This window comes from Miscanthus floridulus, chromosome 1 (assembly GCF_019320115.1).
Source record: "Miscanthus floridulus cultivar M001 chromosome 1, ASM1932011v1, whole genome shotgun sequence".
Lineage (NCBI taxonomy): Eukaryota > Viridiplantae > Streptophyta > Magnoliopsida > Poales > Poaceae > Miscanthus > Miscanthus floridulus.
The window spans coordinates 35,640,659-35,665,936 of record NC_089580.1 but is presented as its reverse complement, the minus strand read 5'-3'; the positions used below and the strand labels follow the sequence as shown (position 1 = coordinate 35,665,936).

Here is a 25,278-nt window from a genome sequence, read left to right as displayed (position 1 = left end):
TAACTTTGCGGATAAATAATCTTATACCCCCACTTCCTAATGGTTTGGTGAAGATGTTGGGCCACTTCCTTGATGCTGAAATGCCTCCAAACCGTAGATCGAGTCCAAACCCTAAAATGAAGTTTGAGACAGAGAGACATACAAATATAAGTAATCTTGAGCAAACACAACAACAAGCACATGGGACACAAAGATTTATCCTGAGGTTCGGCAACCCCACAAAGGAGCTCCTATGTCCTCATTGTTGAGGTGACCACAAAGGTTGGAGTCTCTTTCACCTCCTTGCCTCTCTCAGGGTAACCACAAAGGTCACTTGAACTTTCCACTAAGAAATTAAGGGTAATACAAACTTCCCAAGGCTCTTTCCATGAGATGGAAGCTCTTGGGCAACATCTAGCTAGCTAGGGCAAAGCCCCAAGAGTAATAGACACAAATCCAACCAGCTTGATGAAGAAATCAAGTACTCAAACTTGCCAAAGTGATTCTCTCACTTAATCCACTCTCCTTTCACTCAAAACCCTAGGGGAATCAAAGATTGGAATAAAGGAGGGAGGTGAGGGTGCCTTTGTTGCTTGGGAGCTATTGAACACGAAGGTTGGTGAGCTGTGAATGAGTCCGTAATGGTTAGAAGAGAGAAGAGGGCTATTTATACTCATAGTAGAAATCTAACTGTTCAGATCTACATTAGAAGTTCTAACGCAGATCTCAGGACTTCCAACCTTAACAGAAAACATTGTTCATGCAGGGTAAAAGTCAGCATGTGCAAGTCAATGTCGAAACTCCCAACAAACATCGAGACTTCTGACTGTCAGGACTCCCGACGTACATCAGGACTCCCGACGTATGTCGGGACTTCCGATGGGCGCTGTCAACCGGATAGCAAAACCCTAGGTGTCAGGACTCCTAACTTGGGTCGGGAGTTCCAACTCACGTCGGGACTTTCGATGGCCATGGTCACCATGCAGGCAAAGTGACTAGGCATCAGGACTTCCGGCGTGAGTCGTGACTTCTGACTATCGTGAGTTCCAGCTTACGTCGGGACTTTCGACGGCCACAGTCACGCATAGGCTAAGCGACTAGGCATTAGGACTTCTGGCATGAGTCGTGACTTTCGACACCAACAGTCACCAAAAAATATTCTACATGCTCGTGGAGTGCTAGAGTGTTTCTCTTTTGATTTTATTTTTATGCTTGAGCACTCTATCTTCCTCAGACCAACTAAGTTTGCATCCCTCTTTATAGTGTGGCAGATCCTAAACTCAAAAACAAGAATAAAACCCTTGGAGAGCGCTTTGAGTTCGTCCGCCTTTACAACTTCAAGAATTGAGGGATATCATTTTATCTTTATCAACTCTAATAATATTTCATGGGACTAATAGTTGTGACATATCTCATTAAGATCACATTAGTCCCTAATTTGGATATCATCAATACACCAAAACCCACATAGGGGGCAAATGCACTTTCAATCTCTCCCTTTTTAGTAATTGATGACAACCAACTTAGGCTTTTATAAGAATGAAAGAATTTAAAGCTTTTGAAACCTAAAACTTATGAAGAGCTCCCCCTTGATGTATGCATGAATTTGAATTTCAATTAGAGTCATCTATACATGATTTGCATCCATCAAGACAAAAGCTCCCTCTAAATTTTGCAATCTATGGGGTGCAATAAGTGTGTGTTAACAAATATATATCCATAAAAAGAGATGCAATATGACATGTTATATTCACACAACAAGTAAAAAAGAATATGATGGCCAAGATTTCAAAGTAGAAACTTGAAGCAACACATGGCCATCCAAAATACATCCACCATCACAAGTAAAGACAAGCACAAGCTAATAAGGTAGATAGATAACCATTACTTGTCCTACAATCGTGCATCACAAACACATATATATAGTTGTCCATCACATACTAGCCACCACATGACATAGTTCATACAAGCTAAAGGTTATAAAGTCTCAAAACTAAGTGACCCAGAAACTTATTACAAGATAGATCAAAGCCTAACACTCCCCGTTTGTCAACAAGTGCCAAAAGGGGTAGGCCACGTGAAGAACCGATTACTCGTCCTCGTAGTCCTCATCATCATCTTGGTCACCATTATCACCACCATCGTCGTCGTCGGCATCGTCATCTTCCATGTAGTCCTCATCTACTTCAGTAGCCTTGCTCTTGCCATGAGGGCGAGAAGCAGTAGTATCCTCATATGTCGCACAAGCCTCATCATAGAGTGCCAAAGGATCATGGGGAGGCACAAACGACGATGGAGGAGAAGACACAATACCAGCCTATTGTTCCAAACAATAGAGCCTCTCTTGCATATCATGCTCACATTGAGCACTAGCACAACATTGTCCAAACATATAGGTCATGAGGAACTTGAACTTGTTGGGCTTCTTACCAGAGGAGGAAGAAGAGAGTGGGTCAGCACTAGAAGAGCGAGCAGTAACAGGTGGTGAAGCACCATGACGAGAGTGAGAACCTGAAGCACCTTTGCCTTTGGCTTTGGCTACATCAACCTTCTTCCTTAGTTCTTTCATAGCTATGATAGATGTCTTGTTGGAGATCTTGAGGAGGTTGTGCTAAATGTCTATGGGAAACTAAATGTCGGACACTTGTTCAATCACATGCATGATGTAGGGGGCATAGGGAAGGTGCCTCACAGGATCCTTAGTGGCATCATGTATCTTGTTCCAAATGTATCGACTCATCACCAAAGCGTTGAAGCACCTTCTGAGAATCATCATGAAGGAAAGTGGAGTCACCTCGCTTCAGATACAAGATCTGTCGCAGAATGTTATTGAGAACATAGTAGTAGGGCTTTAGATACATAGTCTGTCCATCAGCTGGATGTCCATCAAGATACATATGTTGGTACTCCTCCAAAGCCACATCCTCATACTCAGTGAGTTCAGGTGCAGTGCGGTCGATGTCACTTAAACCAAGAAGGCGAGAAAAAGTAATGAAATCCACCTTATAGTGCTTTGCTTCAGTGGTCCAATGGATAATATCAATGGCATAGGTAGGGTCTTTCTCATGGGATAGGAAGCATAAAACTGATAGATAATCTCATTGTTCCAATGCTTCCTAAATTCCATCAAGTAGGACAGCCCTAGGGAGCGCATATCATGAACCATCTGCTCTAGCTCGAGCTCTTTGAACAATCCAAGAGAATAGGCATTAATGCATTTCATCTGAATAATCGGTGGCTCCCTCTTCTTCAGAAACTTCTGAAAGATGATGGAATCATAGAAGTCAAAGTGAAATGGCTGCCAGAAGCGATATTCAAGCCAGAGATCCTTCTGTTCCTTAGCATAAAGATTTTTGCCTCATGAACCTAATGTCCTGAACCCGATGATGGTAGTCAATAGGTAGAGGAGGTGTCCAGCCACCAGCAGGATTAGGAGCCATGGTGGGCTCCCGCATGATTGGCAAAACCCTCGGGAAGGGAACAAGCTCACTGACGAAACCCGGGCCATGAGTCAGGGTGCGAATAGGTGGAGCAGCAATGGTGCGGCCAGCATGCTCAAGAGCTTCTTCTTCTGCATCAATAATAGGAACATCCCCAACAGGGGCAGGAGCAGGAGGAGCAGCAACAAATGAGCCTTGATCATCATGGCGACGGGCAACATGGGAACCACCAGCACCAGCATGGGGACATGCCACTTTGGTGTGGCCAAATGGCATAGGGACAACACCAGGGTCTTGATTCTTCTTGGACCTCTTCTCCTTGCGACGCGAGGGACTGCCACCGTCCATGGCTACGAAAAACATGAAGGGGAACTAAGAAACAAGACAACGAGAATCGAACAAATATTGAGAAGTGAAGAAACATGAATGGAGTGGTGACCATTGGGTCAAGAGTCTCGACTAGAGTCAGAAGTTCCAATAGCCGAGAGTTTCGGCTGACGTTAGGAGTTTCGATGGTCGGGACCTACGACGGTCGCTGGGACTTTCGACGCACATGGTGACTACACCATTCATGGGGCTTCAAATCTAAGAGAATAGGCATCAATGCATTTCATCTGAATAATCGGTGGCTCCCTCTTCTTTAGAACTTTTGAAAGATGATAGAATCATAGAAGTCAAAGTGAAACGACTGCTAGAAGCGATACTCAAGCCAGAGATCCTTCTATTCCCTAGCATAAAGATTTCTGCCTCTCATGGACCTGATGTGTGGCAGAACCGCCTAATTTAATGCCTCACAGGAGTGCTTGTCTTCCATTAGACACTAAGCACTTAGGGGAGAATATTATATTACTCGGTTCCGTCGGACACACCCCAGGGGAGAACCCGAAAATCCACATTTTTGCCACCAGAATCACAAATGAGAGAATAAAGTTTACATTATTCGTAACCATTTCTTACATCACTTTTAATACAACATCAGAGTATAATATTTATTAATATAACAGCGGAATGAAATCATGTTATCAGAGTTACAGCGGAAATAAACATCTATTAATGACATGGTGAAGTATTGATATATATAGACTACGGCAATAGTTTATGAAACTTTCATTTATAAAAGTATTTGGTGAGAGTTATAAATAACAACTACGATCGCAGCGTAAAGGAAATCCTCTCTGAGCCCACCAGGAGGAATCCACACATAAAGGTCAGCTCAAGCGTCCACCTATCACCTGCAACAGGGGGAGTAAAACCCTGAGTACTCAATTGTACTCAACAAGACTTACCCGATAGGAGAAAAGAAAAGACTCCAAAGATATGCAATGCTATCAGGTTTGTGGGTTGCATTTGCAGAAAGCATTATTAAGCGTGCGTCCTTATATTTGATTTTTATTAATAGCCGCATTGGTTCATTAACTAACCATTCTATGTAAGCACCTGTGCTACTTTCAAGCAAGTGGTAAGCAATCAGATTTCCTTTGTCCATCTTCCATCTTTCATCTTTCAGTTCTTACTACGATGCTAAACCGTAGACAAGCCGTACCGGATTTCCCGGCGATTCGCGAATCAATGCCCCCAGCTGGGTACCCCGAAAACACACGCCCCGCTTGTACCCAAGGCACAAGCAAGACCGACCCATCACTCTCCTGTCCCGGGTGTCTAGGTCCTCGTCCAAACTGGGACTCCAAGCCCCCGCCCCTGAGTCCCGGACTCAGCACGGTGCAAGGACCTCCTCTACCAAAAACAAACCCTAACAGTCGGTCCAGAAAGAGCCGAATTCGCGACAAGAGAGCAACAAGTCTTCCAAGCGCCCATACACAAGTATGTGCTCGAGATAATAAGTCTGTGACCTGCCTAGAGTCATATGCACGATTGGTCCTTAATCGACCAGATAGGGAGAAACGGTGTAACCAAGCTATGACCCGCCTCCGCGGCGACACAACTTCTTACACCCACCAATACCCAAACCATATCCCTGCCCAGTCACCATTTTCCCTTTCCACCATTTTCATAATTTTTCAAGTGATAGTAATACAATAATATATTTCTTATCTCTCGCGAGTGACCGGCAATCACTCGACTTCTACCGGAGTCCTGTAGCATAGCAACCTACACGATCCTATCATACTAGTAAGACTCATGGGAACAAAGATGTGTATGCAAGTGGGTTCCATTCAATTCCTTAAAACTTAATGCACAAATATAATTTAAACTGCAGAAAGTAGGGGTTATGCACCGGGGCTTGCCTGGGTAAGATATATTAAAAAGTTAGTATCTGCATCTTCAGATCATCCACCATCAGCTGAATAACAAGCCCATTGCATCATCTCTTGGAGAGAATACCATCACACCATCTTCGGAGTCCCAATCATCCTTCAATTGATCCGTTGATCCATCATTGTACCTATATGATATGCATGCGATGCAATACAAAGATGTAATTAATCAACTGCAATCGTGACTCGCATAAATATGCTTTACGCCGCTCAAGTTAACGAGCTAGATCTAACGACGACCGTACTTAGGCTACATATCCATGTTATCGAATAAGACGTTATTTCCCAACACGATTTTTAGTTATATAAACCAACGGTGTTTCTTTATTCGCAATAGGACATTATTAGTTATCGAGCAACTAATTATTCCGAAGCTACAACAATTACATTGAGTACCTAATATTGCTAGGAATCTACTGTACAAATTCCAGATTCAGCAATATTACCGATTCATCACAATAATTCCTACAAGTTCTATTTTTAGCAATATTAAGCATTTTAAAATAATTAGAGCAACCCTAAAAACATATCGAACCTATGCGAATAAAATACACTATTACATAGATCACGATTTTAGGAACTCAACCAAACTGGTTTCACTATTTTTGGACACTTACACAATTTTTTATCGAATTTAAAATTTTATTACGGAAACTAAATCAGGAAATGCTTTTTAAACCAAAGAGGGCCGGCGGTGACCCAAGTGGCCCAGCAGCCGAAACGGCCCACGAGAAACGCGGCCGCGCGCCAGCAGGCCGGCCCAGCAGGCCCGCCTCGCTACCGCTGCGCAGTTTTTGTTTTGTTTTGCAAAAGAGACCCCGCACTACTGAGTAATCGAGCGACACTAGGAGCTACTATTACGCAAGAGATGAACTTTGCACTATAGACCTCGTACTTTACCGTCTTCACAAAGGGGCGGTCCACGCCAGCCCTGCGCACGCCGGCGCGGCTCCGACCGGCACACGGCTGCTGCGCCGGACACCAGGGACCCGCGCTGGCCCAACTACGGGGTCGATCACCGTCTACGACCCCGCCTATGACGATAGGAAGCGGTGGAGCACGGGGAGGCGCCCTAGGGTCCTCTACAGCAGCAGGCGGTGGTTTGCGGTGATGGCGCGGCTGTTCCGACGAGCTAGCGCAGTTACGAGAGCAACGGGGAGGTGAGGGAGCAACAAGAGCTTACCCCGAAACAAGCCGCGTAGCCGGTTGAGATGGGGAAAGGTCCGGAGGATCCCGGCCACGTGCGCCCGCGCGATACAGCGGTGCTCCGAGCGTGGCATCGGTGTGCCACCGCATCACCGATGATGTCCCTGACCAAAATGATGCGAGCATCAGAAAGAGGGGGTCGTGGTGAGATCAAGGACACAAGCAATCGAATTTCTATCGATCACACGAGCCATACCTCCCAATATACCAACTTGGTGGCACACGTGACCGGCGGCGACGAAACTCGTAAATTGGCCATCGCTGAAGAACCTTGGTGGCTAACTACGGTTCGAACGGTTGGCCATCTACGTGACTTAGCTACCAACGCGAATAATTGAACCGAGACGGCCCAAACGCCCAGAAATAGAACGGCGCGCCGAGAGCGGCACGAGGCGCGACAGGGCACAGTGCAGCAGTGTTCGAATAGAGGAGATGTCGGCTTACACGACGGGGCCACCTGGCCATGTTCGGGAGCGGGCAGCTGAAGCAAAACGACGAACACGCGGGCAGGGCAATGACTAACCAACACGGTAGGAGCTCGACGAGACGACCACGACGCAGGCGTAGTGACACGGCGTGCAGCAGCCGCGCGGTGTCGCGACGTTCGTAAACGCGGCAGGTTCACATGGCGCTGGCTGAGCATGGCGCGACGGAACGTGACAAGGCAGGCAGCGACGGTCAGTCGGGACGTAGACCTATGTCGGGCGTGAGCGCAGTGCTCGTCCGGCAACCGTTCGCGCCCAGCAGAGAGCGGACGCGGCCACGTCGGGCCCGGCGTGTGGTCGACGTCCACAGACTGGCCAGCGGGGCGAGGCATGGCAGACGGGCACCCAAGCGCGCGGGGACAGCAACGCGACGTCGGTGGCTCAGCGCGGCCAGCGCTCAGCCGGACATGGCCAAACGTGCAGACACGCCTAGTGACCGCGACCCAAAGGCCAAAAGGGCGAAATCAGTGCCGTGCACGCTTCTTAAAGCGACGCCAAAGCTGCCAAACAGTGCGGTTAAGGTTCGACCAACCTCGCTAACCCAAAGTTCACACCACCAGCTTGCTAGGAAAACCCTCGGCGCGACCAAAGAGCGACTAGGGAAGAAGACGCGAGAAGGCCAAGACGCGTTCGTCGCACAGCGCGTCGGTTCACGAATAGAGCACCGAACGTAGTTCTACGTTCGTTCTGAAGGGTTCCGAAAACTTCTAGGTCAACCCTGCTACTTCAGACCATTCTGCGCACCACCCCGCGCCAAAGTACTTACCATGAGGCAACTAACGATGCAAGAATATAACGTTAACGTTTAAGAAAATTAGCTAGAATTTAAATACTAATACGCCATCGCCTATCGTTTCCGATTTAGGAAGTTATAACCTTTAGTTTTGACTGCATCCCAGAACTATTCAACTAGCTAGTGCGATATAACTTGCCACGAGTGATACTTTAAAACCTAAGTTAAGACTTTTAAAGCCCCGGAAACTCGTTTCGGTAAAACCTGTTAGGTCAAAAATGTGGCGCTAAATAGGATCGTAACACCGGGGTGTTACATGATGTCTTGAACCCGATGATGGTAGTCAATAGGTAGAGGAGGTGTCCAGCCACCAATAGGATTAGGAGCCATGGTGGGCTCCCGCATGATTGGCAAAACCCCGAGAAGGGAACGAGCTCATTGACAAAACCCGAGCCGTGAGTTGGGGTGCGAACAGGTGAAAGCTCTAGTTTGGTTTTGGTAAATTAATGAAACCCTAAGTGCTAACCTAGTTTATCAAGTGATCATGAGATAGGTAGCACACTCCAAGTGGTGAAGCAAATGAAGATCATTACATGATGATGATGCCATGATGATGATCAAGTGCTTGGACTTAGAAAGAAGAAAGAGAAAAACAAAAGGCTCAAGGCAAAGGTATAAACCATAGGAGCTATTTTGTTTGGGTGATCAAGACACTTAGAGAGTGTGATCACATTTAGGATTGATAGCCGTACTATTAAGAGGGGTGAAACTCGTATCAGAATACGGTTATCAAAGTGCCACTAGATGCTCTAACTCATTGCATATGCATTTAGGATCTAGTGGAGTGCTAACACCCTTGAAAATGTTTGTGAAAATATGCTAACACATGTGCACAAGGTGATACACTTGGTGGTTGGCACATTTGATCAAGGGTGGTGAAGTTTGGGAGCAAGGGTAAGAAACTCCACCGGCGGAGTGTCCGCTCGTAGAGTACGGACAGTCCAATGGTGCCACCAACGCTCTAGATAGAAAAGACGGAGGTCACTGGAAGTGACTGAACACTGGCCACGGTTGGACCGGCGTGTCCGGTCAGATGTATTAGCGAAGATGCTGGCGTTGGTCAAACGACCGGACACTAGGTCGCTCTACGATCGGACGCTGGTCGGGTGCGTTCAGTTAGTGCTGACGTATGCTGACGTGAGGCGCACAGAGGAGACATTGAATGACCGGACGCTGGGTGAGTGCGATCGAGCATGACCGGACACATCCGATCGTGAAATGTCGCGTTTGGAACCTTACTGGAAATGACCGGACGCTGAGATCCAGTGTTTGGTCACTTTCTAACTGACGCGTCCGGTCAACTCAAGTGACCATTGAGATCGGGACATGTGGCTGTCGTCAAGCGACCGGATGCTGAGGTCTAGCGTCCGATCAACATGACCGGAGCATCCGATCAATCCGTTTTGCGCCCAGTGAAGGGGTACAACGGTTCTATTTCATGGGGGCTTCTATTTAAGCCCCATAGCTAGCTCAAGCTCACTCTCTTGGCCATTTGCATTGACATAGCAACCTTATGAGCTTAGCCAAAGCCCTTCCACTCATCTCCATCATTGATTCATCATCTTTGTGAGATTGGGAGAGAATCCAAGTGCATTGCTTGAGTGATTGCATCTAGAGGCACTTGGTGTTCGTGTTTCACTATGGGATTCACTTGTTACTCTTGGTGGTTGCCTGCCACCTAGATGGCTTGGAGCAGCAAGGATCATCGAGTGGAGGTTGGTGATTGTCTCCAGCTCCGATCGTGGTGATTGTGAGGGGTTCTTGACCTTTCTTCGGTGGAGAGCCAAAAGGTACTCTAGTGGATTGCTCGTGGCTTGTGTGATCCTCATCTTGTGTTGGTTGTGCAGCACCCTATTGAGGGTTTGGCATGTGAAGCCAATTAGCGCAGTGAACCTCCAAGTGAGTGAATCGCCACAACGAGGACTAGCTTGCCGGCAAGCAAGTGAACCTCGATAAAAAATTATTGTGTTCATCATTGATTCCGAGGTGATTGGTCTTCATTGTTATTCATCCTTGTGATTGATTGGTTCCTTCATCTACGCGGCAGTATAATCTTCTTGATCACTCTCTTTACTTTACTGCAAACTAGTTGTCAAGCTCTTTAGTGTAGCTAGTTGTGAGAAGCTTGCATGCTTGGTTGGTGTGGCTCTTTAGTTAGCCTTTGAGAGCACACTAACATAGAGTAGTGTCATAGCTATTGTGTGAATAGATACTATCTAAACTAGAATTGTGGTAGGTTGCTTGCATTTTGAGTAGGCTACGCTAATACTTGCTTCGCCTCATTAATTGTCTAATCATTTTGTTAAGTGTTGTTGTAGAAATTTTTATTAGGCTATTCACCCCTCTCTAGCCATTAGGACCTTTCAACAGGTGGAGCAGCAATGGTGCGGCTAGCACGCTCAAGAGCTTCTTCTTCTTCTGCATCAACAATAGGAACATCCCCAACAGGGACAAGAGCACGAGGAGCAGCAGCAGATGAGCCTCGATCGTCACGGCGATGGGAAACATGGGAACCACCAGCACCAGCATGGGGACATGCCGCTTTGGTGTGGCCAAATGGCCTAGGGACAGTAGCAGGGTCTTGATTCTTCTTGGACCTCTTCTCCTTGCGACGCGAGGGACTACCACCATCCATGGCTACGAAAAACACGAAGGGGAACTAAAAAACAAGACAACGAGAAGCGAACGAATATCGAGAAGTGAAGAAACATGAATGGAGTGGTGACCATTGGGTCAGGAGTCCTGACCAGAGTCGAAAGTTCCGACAGCCGGGAGTTTCGGCCGACGTCGGGAGTTCCAACGGTCACCGGGACTTCCGACGCACATGGTGACTACGCCATTCATGGGGCTTCAAATCTCGACACACATTCACACAAGGAGGATAGAGGAGTAGAGAGGGAGAAGGAATAGAGGCAAATCATAAGGTACAGTTGACATTAGGGTTAGGGCACCATGGTAGTACCTTGAATGAGGAAAGGAGATGAAGGAAAACGAAATCCATAGGCCACAAACAAATTAACGAGCAGCTAGCACCTCCACGAAAAGAATCTCCACCACCGAGCCAAGGAAGAAGACCAAAACATGGGCGGTGGAAAGGGGACGAGAGAACGGGAGTGTCGATAGGACCCCCGATGGCGCAACCGAAAGGGATGGGGGCAGAGCTCCCGTTGGCCCAGAGTAGGCCAGAGCCGCGGGCGGGGTGCGACGCGGCAGCGCAAGGAGGAGCGAGGGCGGCGTGAGGAGGCAGCTGCGGGGCGATGGGAGTGTGGTAACCATAGTAATATGGGTGCGACCGGGTATAAATGAGATAATAACCCTAGATCAAATGATGCGGCACGGTCAAAACGGACGACCCAGATCTACGTCGGGACTCCTAGCATTGGGCCAGGACTTCTGGCGGTCAAGAGTCTCGATGCGAGCCGTGACTTCCGATCATCGAGAGTTTCGACCTACGTCGGGACTTCCGACGCAGGGAAACTTAAAAACACCTAAACTTGAACTCACTATACCATGTGGGGCAAAAAAATGATGGACACTAACATTTTCACAAGTGACTAGATTTCATTCAACCAACACAAAGCAATAGTCACTTGTGAAAATTATAAAATAGATTTTGAAAGTGTCACACAATATTTTCTTAATTATTTTCTCCTAACTAGATCAAACAAAGTGTGTACAAGACATCAAGCCACGTTACGAGAATCAATGATATTTAGTTCACTCCTCAAAGCACAAAATCTTGACTCATCTAGGGGCTTTGTGAAGATATTGGCTAGTTGCTTTTCGATGCTCACATGGTGAATGGCGATATCTCCTTTGGCTTCGTGGTCTCTCAAAAAGTGATGCCGGATGTCTATGTGCTTTATTCGAGAGTGGTTTACAGGGTTGTTTGCCAACTTAATGGCACTCTCGTTGTTACACAAAAGTGGAATCTTGGTTAACTCACATCTAAAGTCTTTGAGGGTTTGCTTCATCCAAAGTAGTTAGGCACAGCATGCACCGGCCACCACATACTCGGCTTCGGCGGTGGACAAAGCAATGGAGTTTTGCTTCTTAGAACTCCAAGACACCAAGGATCGGCCAATAAATTGGCAAGTCCCGGTAGTACTCTTTTGGGTTACCTTGCAACCGACATAATCCGAATCGGAATAGCCAAGTAACTCAAAAGTGGAGCCCTTAGGATACCACAGGCTAAGATTAGGAGTGTACACTAAATACCAAAAAATTCTCTTAACGGCCATCAAATGACATTCTTTTGGATTAGCTTGAAATCTTGCACACATGCATACGCTAAGCATAACATCGGGCCTAGATGCACAAAGGTAAAGAAGGGATCCAATCATGGAGCGATATACCTTTTGATCAACGTCCTTTCCTCCTTGATCAAGGTCAAGATGTCCATTGGTTGGCATGGGTGTCTTGATGGGCTTGGCCTTGTCCATGTTAAACTTCTTCAATATGTCGTTGGTGTACTTGGTTTAACTTATAACGTGTCATCCTTGAGTTGCTTGATTTGAAATCCAAGGAAGAACTTCCACTCTCCCATCATGGATATCTCGAACCTATTTGTCATAATCCTACTAAATTCATCACAAAAAGCCACATTAGTACTACCAAATATTATGACATCGATATATATTTGGCAAACAAAGATATTATTATTGACTTTGCGAGTAAACAAAGTAGCATCGGCCTTTCCTATCTCAAAATCTTGTTTAGAAAATCCTTCAAGCAATCATACCAAGCTCTAGGGGCTTGTTTGAGCCCATAGAGCGCCTTGTCGAGCTTGTAGACGTGGTTTGAATACTTGGGGTCTTCAAAGCCCGGTGGTTGCTCTATATACACCAACTCGGATAGGGGGCCCGTTGAGAAATGCACTCTTCATGTCCATTTAATATAGCTTGAAATCATGATGAGCGGCATAGACAAGTAGAATACGAATTGATTCTAGCCTAGCCACTGGTGCATAGGTCTCCCCAAAATCCAAGCCTTCAATTTGAGTGAATTCTTGAGCCACCAACCTTGCCTTGTTCCTTGTTACCACACCATGCTCATCTTGCTTGTTGTGGAAGACCCACTTGGTTCCAATCACATTTTGCTTGGGCCTTTCCATCAAGGACCAGACTTCATTTCGAGTGAAGTTGTTCAACTCCTCTTGCATGGCTATCATCCAATCTGGATCATCAAGTGCCTCTTCCACCCCCTCATCGAATGCTCCCTAATATGTTATCAACGGGATGGTTCTGTTGAATGGATTGATGCACTCTAGGATGTGGCACTTGAGTTGATCTTTGGATGAGGCCATCATCATCATCATCATCATGGTCATGATCGATTGGAGGATCACCACCATGAGCTTGTGGAGGGTTGACTTCACTTCTTTCTTCATTGTTGAGTTGAGGTTGAGCTTGCTCATTGTTGACACCATCTTCATGAGAATGACCTTGTGCTTCATTTGATCTCTCATCTTGATTATTTCTTGTTGCGGAAGCTTCACCATGTTCATTGGATGAAACATGATGAATGATTGGATCAAGATCAACATGCACAACATGGTCTTCATTTTTGTCTTCGACGGGCTTTACTTCACCAATGACAAGCTTTTTGATTGCTTTGTGTGGAGCTTCTTCATTACCTACAAACTCAACATTGACTTGCTCCTTTTGAGAGCCGTCAGGTTTCATCAAAAGTCACGTCTACCGCGATTTCAATCAAACCGGTGGTTTTATTGAAAACACGATATCCATGTTCATTAGTACCATAACCAAGCATGAAGCCTTCATCAACCTTTGATGTAAACTTAGAGCTTTTGGATTTCTTGTTAAGTATAAAACACTTGGATCTAAAAACTCTAAAGTAGTGCACCTTAGGCTTTTTACCGGTTAGAAGTTCGTACGCAGTCTTTTCTCTTTTCTTGTGAAGATATAAGCGGTTGATGGCATAGCATGCCGTGTTGACCGCTTCCACCCAATAGTTGGTTGGAGTCTTGTACTCATCCAACATTGCTCTTGCGGCTTCTATGAGCGTTCGGTTCTTCCTCTCCATAACACCATTTTGTTGTGGAGTGTATGAAACCGAAAACTCATGCTTTATTCCTTCTTCATCAAGAAACTATTCAATGTTAGTGTTCTTGAAACTCCGTCCCATTGTCACTTCTAACTCTATTGATTTTGACATCAAACTCATTTTGGGCTCTTCTTGCAAACTTCTTGAAGATACCATAGACTTCACTCTTTTCACGCAAAAAGAATATCCAATTGAAACGAGAATAATTATCAACAATTACAAAACCATATTTGTTACCACCAATGCTTATATAAGCGATGGATCCAAATATGTCCATGTGAAGCAACTCCAATGGCCTTTCGATTGTCACAACATTCTTGACGGGATGTTTAGCTCCAACTTATTTTCCCGCTTGGCATGGGCTACAAATCCTATCTTTCTCAAAAGAAACATTTGTTAGTCCAAGGATGTGTTCGCTTTTTTAAAGTTTGGCCAAGTTCTCATCCCAACATGGGCAAGTCGGCGATGCCATAACCAACCCATGCTAGATTTTGCCATTAAACAAGTCTTGAGATTTACTCTATTTGATGTGAAATCAACTATATAGAGTTTCCCTTTTAATGACCTATAAATGCAATAGAGGAATCCCCCCTTCTATAGACTTCCACACCCTTATTCATAAAAGAGACAATTATAACACATCTCACAAAGTTGTGAGACGGATAACAAGTTGTATCTCAACGAATTCACAAGTAAAACATTTGAAATAGAATTATCATTTGGTATAGCAATTTTACCCAAACCGAGAACTTCTCCTTTTCCATTGTCACCAAATACAATATTCCCACTTTGATCATGACTTGGTTGGAATGACGTGAACATGTTCTTCTCTCCGGTTATATGATTGGTGCATCCACTATCCAACACCCAACTTGTTCTACCAGAGGAATATTCCTACAAAGACAAATCAAGCTTTTGTTTTAGGTACCCCAAAGGATTTGGGTCCTAGGGGGTTAGTCACATAAAACTTGGGCACCCAAACACTCATCATAATTTCCTTTCTCTTTTGAGCACCAACATACTTAACCATAATCTTGTCATCCTTACCTCAACAACACATATAGTCACTAGCATAGCACCGTGAAAGTGGTGCTTGTGGCTTGGGGGCCTCGAATTGCTTTGTCTTGATTGTCTTGTCACTTGTAGGTTGGATCTTTGGAATGTAGACTTTATTGTTGGCCTTGAATATAGCTCATCAAGAGCAACGCCCTTGTTGAACTTCACACAAGGCACACCATTGAAAGGGCGGGTCAGTAGGTGTGACGCTTACCAGCAGAAGGAGGTGGCTGCGCATCTGTTGGTTCCTACCCCGATCGTCTAGTGAGCCTAGACACGACGGCGAAGATCGCGTGTTCGTGCTGCTGCTGCTGCGCTTGATGGAGCGCTGCTACTACTAGTGCTGCCCGGGGGAAGGGAGGAAGGGAGCTCCCTGGCCACCTCGTCGCTTGGCCACAGTGGCATTTGCCGTGGGGAACGCCTGCGCCGGTGGCCTACCGGCTGCCGCCACTACAGCACCCGCGCTGCCGCCCTCTACTCGAGCGAACAGGTCGATGTGCAATGACTCCGTGAGGCTCGAGAGATTTCAGGTCGGAGTCTTGGCTTGATGGACGAGGGACTCGATCGATCCACAACTGAACTGGCGATAGCGTCCGTGTGGCTGGACGCGTTCGCGTCTCCTCACCGATCACCGCGCCGCCCTTGTTGCACCCCGCTCATCCGTCCGAGGAGCAGGACGAGCCAATGGGCCGTGAAGATTCACGAGCCGCCGGATGGGCAGAGAAACGGGTAGAGGCCCAAACCGCTCCACCATAGGACGGACCACGTTGCTCGTCTGCCTGATCGGACGGCTAATGGGCTAACGGCCGACGTGGCCTGTTTCGCAGGCCCGCTTTTGGAGGCAGGATTCCTATATAGAGATTATTGTGAAACCGACCCTTTGCCCATGGAAACTTTCGAGGATACTATCCAAGTCCGCGATCGGCGACTTAGGCACGCGCAAGCGGCGGCGCTGCCCGACAGCTAGGGCATAGGCTTCCCTTACCAGCGCCGCAAATTTAAGTCGATCTATGTCCAATGTAACAACCTAGCTTACACAACACTAGAGAGGATCTAAGCTTTCATGTAAATCTTTATTGACTCCCTAGGACGTCCGATGACGTGTTGTATCAAACTTTTTCTCTACCTTAATACGAAGACGCGTAAACCTTTTACGTCATCGAGAAAAAAAAGTCCGAGACCGGTACAATCGGACGTGAGCTACTACTCACTTAACAAGTAACATTGTGGATGAGTTGGAGAAACTGCCGCATCGTCAGCATATAACGATAGGCGGAGTCTTGCGTTACATCCTCTGAGCAGAGTACATGGTGCATGGTGTCGATGTCTAGGATGAACATATATAGGGCGGTAGAGGAGGTCTCTCCTTGCCGAAATCCTCACCCATGCTGAATCCTTGTCCCATTTGTTCCATTAGAAGAAGGGCCATTTTGAAGAATGGAAAATGAAGTCTTGAAAAATGATCGCTCCAGGAGTGCAGGTTGGTCTTACAGGTTCCGGAGTCCAATCCACGATGTGGGAGAGTTGCCTGCTTGATCGACCAGCCCACTTTCAAAAAAAAAAAAACAGACTGAGCACGGACCAGCCGTGCTGTACGTGCAGCCCTTCCCAGTGCTCGTTTGGCTTTTGCCTGTCGCTGACGCTCCTGTCTTTTCGTTTCAACTTATCAGTCGTACCGTTCCAGTAAAATAACAATGTTTTTCTCTCATAATAAATTAACATCAGCCTCAACAATTTTTCAAGCCAGCCTGCACCGTCAAAGAAACACGACGCGGCCGGGCTACACAAGTTGTGCTTGTGCCGCGGGCTGTGGCCTGTGGGTAGCTAAAGAGCACCTGGAGCAGCTCCTCCTGTCCATCCATCCATCCCCTCCCCTCCCGCGACGCTGCGACGTCCTCGTCACCGCCCACAGATGGAGTGAGCGGGTGCCCGCGCGCCTGGCCATTCGTGCGGACGGTGAACTTGCTTCGCCCAATCACACACATCCGCCAGGTGCCCGGTGCCCGCCCCTGGTCAGCGGTCGTCATCCATCCATTATTAGCTGATCTTTCTTTTCCCCCGCGACGCTCCACGAGAAAACGTACTGGATTCTGAATGAATTACATAACACGAGGGTCCTCACTGCTGCCGAGCTCACGACAAGTCGCAGGTGAGGTTACAACCTCATCGCCGGCACGTACCACGACCGGCATGCGACGGGGCGTTGCTTGCCCGGTGAGACAAACAAACTAAAAGCTGCCTGGCTCCTCAAACGCTCCAACAGATTCCCGTCCGAAATTTGGTAGTCGAGCGGGAACAGAACACGCCAGCTGTTTGAGCGGGTTTTGCTTGGTAACATTTGGATTTTGGCGTGCTAAAAATGAGTGGCCGTGGATAGAAATAGCAGGGAATAATGACGCTAGCTCTTTGTTTGTATGGAACGGTCAACCAGGTCAAGTGCTGTCCGCGCCAGCAGCCAGATTCCCCCATCCGGCCTGCCCAAAGTTGAGTGGTACTTACTACAAGAAATCCACCACAGTGATAGCCAGCGAACTATTCACGCGTAGCTGGAGTGTCCCCAAACCCCATGGATGCCGATGCCGATGCCGATGCCGATGCCGGCAAGCAAGCTTCTTCCATGGCGTGCATGAAGCACGGTTCACAAAAACGAGCCGCTGCTGTGATGAGGATACACCTTGTACTTACAGCCCCTAGCCAGTAGGCGATCGAGCACGCCATCCATGATCATGTGATGTGCCGTCCACCGTTTTACCTGATCCCCGGCCGGCCCGTTTACTAGGAAGCGTTGGCGTCATGTGTTTGAGCTAGTATGCATGCAACAAGTGAGTTCTCGTGTGCTTGTCCGGTGTCCATTCTACCTCCGACCCAACAAAAGTCGCCTCAGGGCTCACGGCGAACCGGCCGCTTCACTCTCAGGCGCTCAGTTCACTTGCCACACGCCGACGAGACGAGCCAAAGGCGAACGAACCCAACGCAACGCCGACACGAGTTGATTTCCGTCGCCGGATCGTCGGAGGCCGGTGACGTAGACGTACACATACACATCGGCGCGGCGCAGCAAGATTTACGCATGTCCAACCCCTGCCGTTTTGTACGGGGAGACGCGTCGAAATCATCAAGGGCGCCATCTAGAATAGATCCAAGACTCCAAGGTCCGGCCCGGGGAATGAAAGGCAGGCAGGTCGCAGAATCGCAGGCCACAGTGAACTCGAGCCAGTTTCACCTCGATCGTCACTGGCCTGCTGCGCCTGGGGTGAAGGTGTAGATGGATCAGAGATGGTTGCTCGATCAGTGAACCGAATGGTAGCTACGACTAGTCCCTTTTGAGTTTTGATGATGACAACTCCACCTAATTCTGGGCAATTGCCGAGCCGAGTACGAAAGCTAGTCGTTTCATCGTGTCCTTTTGTAATCTTCAGCAACAATTCGCGTCAAGATTGTAAACCGATAGTAAAAGATAGGAGGTAGCGATGCTCTTCGTACAACAACAATCGAGTCGAGCCAACTAGAGTGGCATGGAACTGTCAACCAGGCAGTTTTTGTGTAGCGGCCAATTCCCTTCATCATATCCGCCCAAAACTGACGAACCAGATCGATCCAAGGGCATTACCATCATTTCACCACGGTAGTTAGCTAGTACTTACCGTGCGAGCTCGAGAGTCGAGACCCTGGCTAATCTCCATGGATGAAGACACTCCACGTATGAGGGTGCGCAGCTCGGTGCACGGAGGACGACGATACACCGGCACAGCCCTATACATCTGTCCACGATGATCCATATCCCGTGCGTTCATCTGCCACGACCACTCGTTCGATCCGGCTCACGATCCGTCGCCGACTGCAGTTTTGCAGCGCGTTCGCGTGACGTTTTTGAGCAGCGAATCCCCGTGTTACAAAGCCTTTCTCCTCCAGGCTCATGGTGAACCGAGACCACACACCCGCACAGCGGTCTCCTGCTCCCGTTTCGTGAAAAACAGGATTAGCATCCGGTTTAAACTTCCAAATTTTTATCGGTGAATCCTTGACCAACCTGGGCCTGAAGATTGTACGCATCTGAGCGCAGCAAAAGTATAAAGTTTTGTGCTTGTATACCACGTATTGGAGCGTGAATTTGGCCGGTCCGTTTCCATCAGGCACGACGGGTACTAGTACTACCACGGCCCTGCCTGCTTTGACCTCTTCCAGGACGGATTCCTCCGCGACCTCCGTAACGAAAACTTTCGAAACTACACCCAGTTCATCTCCCCATCGCGAAATCAGATTCGAACGGATTCGTGCGTCGAGCAATTCGAAAGATTCTCACTGAACGAACGAAACTGGGCTCGCAAGTGCAACGAGGAAGCATGTGTCACCCGTCATGCTTTCTCCCCCCAACGGCAGCAGCAAGCTCGGACCACTCTCGAGCGATCAGCTCCGGATCAGAGCGTGGCAACGCAAATGCAGCATGCGGGAGCACCTTCCCCATGGACGGGCGCGCCAGGAGGGCGGCGGCGCTCCGGCGAGACGGCCGGCGACCGCGCCGGCGCACGGCGCAGAGGTGGCTGAAGGTCACACACCGCCCGGGATGACTGCTCCGGGGTGTGTCAGTTGCGTCGCGTTCCGTCCGGCCGTAGCCCGTCGAAACGACGTCGGTTTCGCGAGATCCCGGGGCTCACCGGCTTCCTCTGCTAGCCTGCTACACGGCCGTGCCGGGAAGAGGCATTGTTCGCCGGTGCACCCCGTGTCGCCGGCCGGAAATCCCGTCCAAACTCACACAAATGCGCCGGCCGGACCAGTTCGGATTCCCGAGCCAATATCTCTCTGTACACTCAACGGAATCCATTGGTTTTACACTTGTTTGAAATCTATGCTCCGTTACTACGTGTATACGAAGTTTGAGACGGATCGGTTGATCAAGCGAAGAGATATTCGATCGCAAATCGGGAGGAGAAGCACACTCTGAGCCGAGTTCGTGCGCTCGGCGGCCGGCTGCGGGGCAGGAATCCGCGGCACCGCGGGGGGCGGTGTGACGACCGTTGGATGTGGGAGGATCGAACGGATAAGGTTCAATGTGGGGCGCTGATGGGGGCGATCCGAGGCGCGGCCGTATGGACCAATCAGCGCGCGGCGTTGGGCTCTCCTCGTCTTCGTGTCGTCGCCACTATTTAAGCACCGCTTCCTCCTCCCCGACCTCCTCACCCACCACCGCAGAGCTTCTCCTTCTCTCTCTCCTCTGCACACCCGAGCTCGCCGCGCTCTCCTTCCTCGTCGAGGTCCAAGTGCTGCATTGATGGCGACCGACGTGGCTGAGACTCCCGCGCCGTTGGCGGAGGCGGCCCCCGAGGCCCCCGCCGAGGCCCCGGCTGCGCCAGCCGCCGAGGCGAAGCCGGCCAAGGCCAAGAAGGCCGCCGCGCCCAGGAAGAAGACGAGCCCGACCCACCCGCCGTACGCCGAGGTAATTGCAGCCCTCCCTTGAACCCTTTGCTAGCCGTGTTGGCTTCCTCCTCCCGTGTCGTGCTTTGGCTCTCCGTCGCGTCTGGATCTGACGCAATTGTGGATGGTTGGTGCGCAGATGATCTCGGAGGCGATCACGTCGCTGAAGGAGAGGACGGGGTCCAGCCAGTACGCGATCGCCAAGTTCGTGGAGGACAAGCACAAGGACAAGCTCCCTCCCAACTTCCGCAAGCTCCTGCTCGTGCAGCTCAAGAAGCTCGTCGCCGCAGGCAAGCTCACCAAGGTGAAGAACTCGTACAAGCTGCCGGCCGCACGCGCCCCCGCCGCCGCCAAGCCGAAGCCCAAGCCCAAGGCCGCCCCGAAGAAGCCCAAGACCGTCGCGAAGAAGCCCAAGGCCGCCGCCAAGCCCAAGCCCAAGCCCAAGGCCCCTTCCAAGGCGAAGCCCGCCGCAAAGCCTAAGGCCCCTGCTAAGACGAAGCCCGCTGCCAAGCCGAAAGCCGCAGCCGCCAAGCCGAAGGCTGCAGCCAAGCCGAAGGCAGCCGCCAAGCCGAAGGCCAAGCCAGCTGCCGCGAAGCCGAAGCCGAAGGCCGCCGCCGCCAAGCCGAAGCCAGCAGCCAAGAAGGCCGGACGCCCTGCCAAGGCCGCCAAGACGTCGGCCAAGGGCACGCCGGGGAAGAAGGCGCCGGCGACCAAGAAGCCCGCGGCGGCCGCGAAGAAGTCCCCTGCCAAGAAGGCCGCTCCGGCGAAGAAGTCTGCTGCCCCGGCGCGGAAGGTGCCTGCCCGGAAGGCGAAGAAGTAGAGCGGCTGTCGGCGCCGGAGGAATCTAGGGTTTCGTTCTCGTTTGGTGCTAGATGTTTACTCTTTTTTGGTCTTCCCTTAGTCGAGGTGGTTGTCTGGGGTACTTAGCTTGTAAATTTGATATGGGGGGCGGGGGTACACTGGTCAGTCGGTACCCATGGTGAAAGGGCGGAGGCGACGGCGACGGCGACGGCGACGATGACGAAGGAGTCTGTGTTATTATTACTAGAAGAAGGGTGTATTTCTGTAGCTGATGGAGTTGTGCTCATTGAGTTGTTAAGGTTTATGTGGTGATAAAGTTTGTGTCGAGAATTACCTACCTTTGCTGATTTACTGTTGTGTTTTTGTATGTTCAAACTGTTCTTGGCTGGGGGTCCTCTGAATTCCAGATCTGAAATAGGATCGTTCGGTGTGCATTTCGTGACCAACATGCACAGCATCCATTGTATACGTACGATTTGTATGTTGCCTTTCGTCCTACGTCTGGTAGCCTACAGGGGCTTCATGAGCTGTAATAGTGATCTTTATTTCATTATTATTATTATTGTCGTGATTTTCGTATCGTTTCGGATAAGCTATATATGGTTTGATGTGCTGAGCTGATCTGGGCTTATAAAACAGTTGAAACCCTTGCAGGCCGCGCGTTGCATGTCCTGACGCCCCGCGCCAAGGCAGGTCTGGTGGCGTGGCCGAGCCGCTGGCTGACACGTACTAGACGCCACTCGTAGGCGTGGTTTGAGGCGGGAGAGCTCAAGGTTTCTCAGGCCGTCGTCCCTCTCTCTCTCTCTTTTCTTTTTTTGATTTGGAGCGTAAAGATACGCACCAAGGAGAAGGGTGTGCGCCTCTTTTTGCTGTGAAACTGGCTACAGTACTGCTTTTATTCGCTGTTTGTTCGGTCATCTTGCATCTTCTTGGGTTTTGCTGCAGCGAGAACGACTTCTCCTTTCCCTGCATCACATCGTTCTCAGTGCTGTACTGGACTGCTGCTGATACTCCTAGGAGTATCTCCGTTTCCGCACCTGATCGCGGTCGAGTGTCCAGTGGGCGAGCCAGGCTGACATAGCTGCGCCTAGCTAGCAATCTCGCTTGTTGATAGCTGGAGTCGAGGTGGATATCTTTCCACTACTATCAGTAGCAGTACTGGCCTACTGCTACTCGGAGGGGATGCATAGGGGTCTGTTGAGTTTCCCTCCAAAACGTCAAATTTTTCAAGATTCTCCGTCACATCAAATCTTTAGACGCATGCATAAAACATTAAATATAAATAAAAATAAAACTAATTACACAGTTTAGACGAAATCCACGAGACGAATCTTTTAAGCCTAATTAGACTATGATTGGACACTAATTGTCAAATAACAACGAAAACGCTACAGTAGCGTTTTACCAAAAAATTTTGGCATCCAAACTAGCCCTATGTGGATTCTGCCTCTCCGGTGTCGTGTCTTGACTCGAATGGGCAGACGAATCCACGGAACTAGGTAAAAAACGACGAGCTGGCGAAACGAGTCGACCGATCCGATCCTACACGATACGGCAGCGCTGCATTTCTGCACCTACCCTTCATACATTGTCAGTCTACAGACATCCGGTGGTGCATTGCACGGGAAGCACGAGCTCGCCTGCTCGTGCGAGCGGAAAGCTTGCCGTGACGTGACGGCCTCTACATACAGGCACAGGCTAGAGCTAGACCACACCATTTAGGTGCTGTTTGTTTCAGTGCAGGCAACGGCGTAAATCGAAACTGAAACCAGCGCGAACCGTTACAGAGCAAGGATTAACGTGACTCTGATTTTGTCGCTTTGACCTTGACTCCGGGAACGGAGCGAATACCGCTGGGATAGGAGGGGGTAACAGTGATATACTGCGCTGTTTCCGTTTACGCTGCCATCTATTACGGGCAGGTCTGTCCAAACATCAAACACTGCGAAGCGACGACGGGCTCAAATCATCCAACCAAACAGCCTCTCAGTGGCAAACTCGGAGCTGGGCGAGTTGGCGCTGGTGAACGTGGATCTGGACGCAGCCGCGGGAGCCCCGCGAGCACCTGACGAACGGACGCGGACGGTGCCGTGCCGGCGGCCGGCGCGGTGGTTGATGGACGGACCCACACCCGCGGGGCTGATGGGAGTCGTCAGCGTGGCGGAGACGAAAAAGCGTTGCAGAAACAAAATGAAACGGACATTTATTTTCCTCTCGCAACGAATCAGTCGAGCCAAAATAAGTGCCGAAACCGACGATAGCAGGCCTGGGATTGGCCTGGCCGCCTAGTCCGGCTGTGTGTGACAATACCTGGAGGACCTAGCTGGTCCCCGGCTAAGAATTGCCAGCCCACCACTTGCTCGCTTGCCATTTCAGCCGGCCCAACCCAATGTGAGACCTAGCGACCGGCACAACTCGCTGTAACGTAACACCACTTCAAACTTTTTATCTTTTTTCATTTTAGAAAAAAGTAACAGAACTTCAAACTAGTTTAACTAGATGTATTCCAAAAAAGAAATTAGTAAAAATCTACTAGTTCTTTTAGATTAAAACAAACCAGACCAAGGTCACATGTATACGAGCCGTGCTGCTGCTGGACTTGCAGTGCATATTCCATGCAGAAACCGCACACTCCCTGGTGTATTATCATTTGTACCAGAAGCAGTGAAGTCTGACGTCAGTGATTGATCACTTCTAATGTTTGTATCCTCAGCTGAGTGAGGAGCTAGCGGCACTCTTCAAATCACCTCTGTACCCAAAAGAAAAACATTATATTCTATTTCAAACTGAATCAAACTATCTCAACTTTGCAAAATTTATATAAGAAACTACCAAGTTTATATTACCAAATACTCCCTCCATCCTAAGAGTGTGCTCATATAGTTTTGGACAAAGTCAGTTTTTCTTAAACTTGACTTTTACTAATTTATAGAAAAAATAATATCAATATTTATGTCTCAAAAAAGGTTTACTATTAAAATATATCTAGTATTAATCTAATAGTACTTATCTAGTATCATAAATGTTACTTATCTGGCATCATAAATATTAGTATATTTTTGTAGATTTGGAGAAAACATGAAATTGTTTAACTTTTTGAAAAAATAAGCGTATTTTTTTGGGACCAAGGGAGTAAGTATCATTACATTCATAATAAGTCATATTTCCAAAGCATATCTATTTGATATCATAAATGTCCTAATAATAATATGTATAAATTTGATTAAAATTAAAAGTAGTTTGATTTAGGATAAAACTAAGCATCAAAACTTTTGAGACGGAGGTAGTAGCCCTATTTTATGGAAACGGGTGAACACCTGCCCACGAAATCAGAAAAACTGCCACGCAAGAAATAACCTTGTGTGGTAGCTCAAGCTTCACCATCAAGGTCCTCCGTGCAGTATACCGGCACAAACGGCTCGCTTTAAAGAAGCTAAAGTTAGCACTAGATTGTACCACAAGATAGTATGAATGGAAAATTGGTATAAGCTTTGCTTTGGTGTAAAGAGTTGCTTTTTTGTAATAATCCAAGCAGATAAGCCGTCATCAAAGGTTAATTGGCACTCCTCACCTGTACTGGTCTGATAAAAAGCATGATGGGCTTTCCTTCTACCTGACTCGATCGACCTGTAGAGCAATGTAAAGCCTGGAAAACATATACAAATACAAGCAACGTCTTCACGGTACAATGCCATATCCACATATATTTATATGAAGAGCAATGGTGTGGAACAAAAAGTAAAATGTCAACATCCAGATTTTAG

General features: G+C 48.4%; 1 protein-coding gene across 1 annotated transcript; it reads left to right on the top strand.

Annotated features, from left to right (window-relative positions):
• The first annotated feature begins 20,501 nt into the window (after positions 1 to 20,501).
• On the top strand, positions 20,502 to 21,863 carry LOC136478719 (histone H1-like). The gene is made up of 2 exons (XM_066477014.1): positions 20,502 to 20,735; positions 20,853 to 21,863. The coding sequence occupies exons 1-2, from the start codon at positions 20,571 to 20,573 to the stop codon at positions 21,531 to 21,533; spliced, it is 846 nt and encodes a 281-aa protein (XP_066333111.1). The 5' UTR covers positions 20,502 to 20,570; the 3' UTR covers positions 21,534 to 21,863.
• Positions 21,864 to 25,278: the final 3,415 nt, after the last annotated feature.

Coding starts and splice junctions, on each gene's coding strand:
- LOC136478719 (XM_066477014.1), top strand. CDS start 20,571: ATGGCGACCGACGTGGCTGAGACTCCCGCGCCGTTGGCGGAGGCGGCC. Junction 20,736..20,852: donor CCCACCCGCCGTACGCCGAG/GTAATTGCAGCC, acceptor GTTGGTGCGCAG/ATGATCTCGGAGGCGATCAC.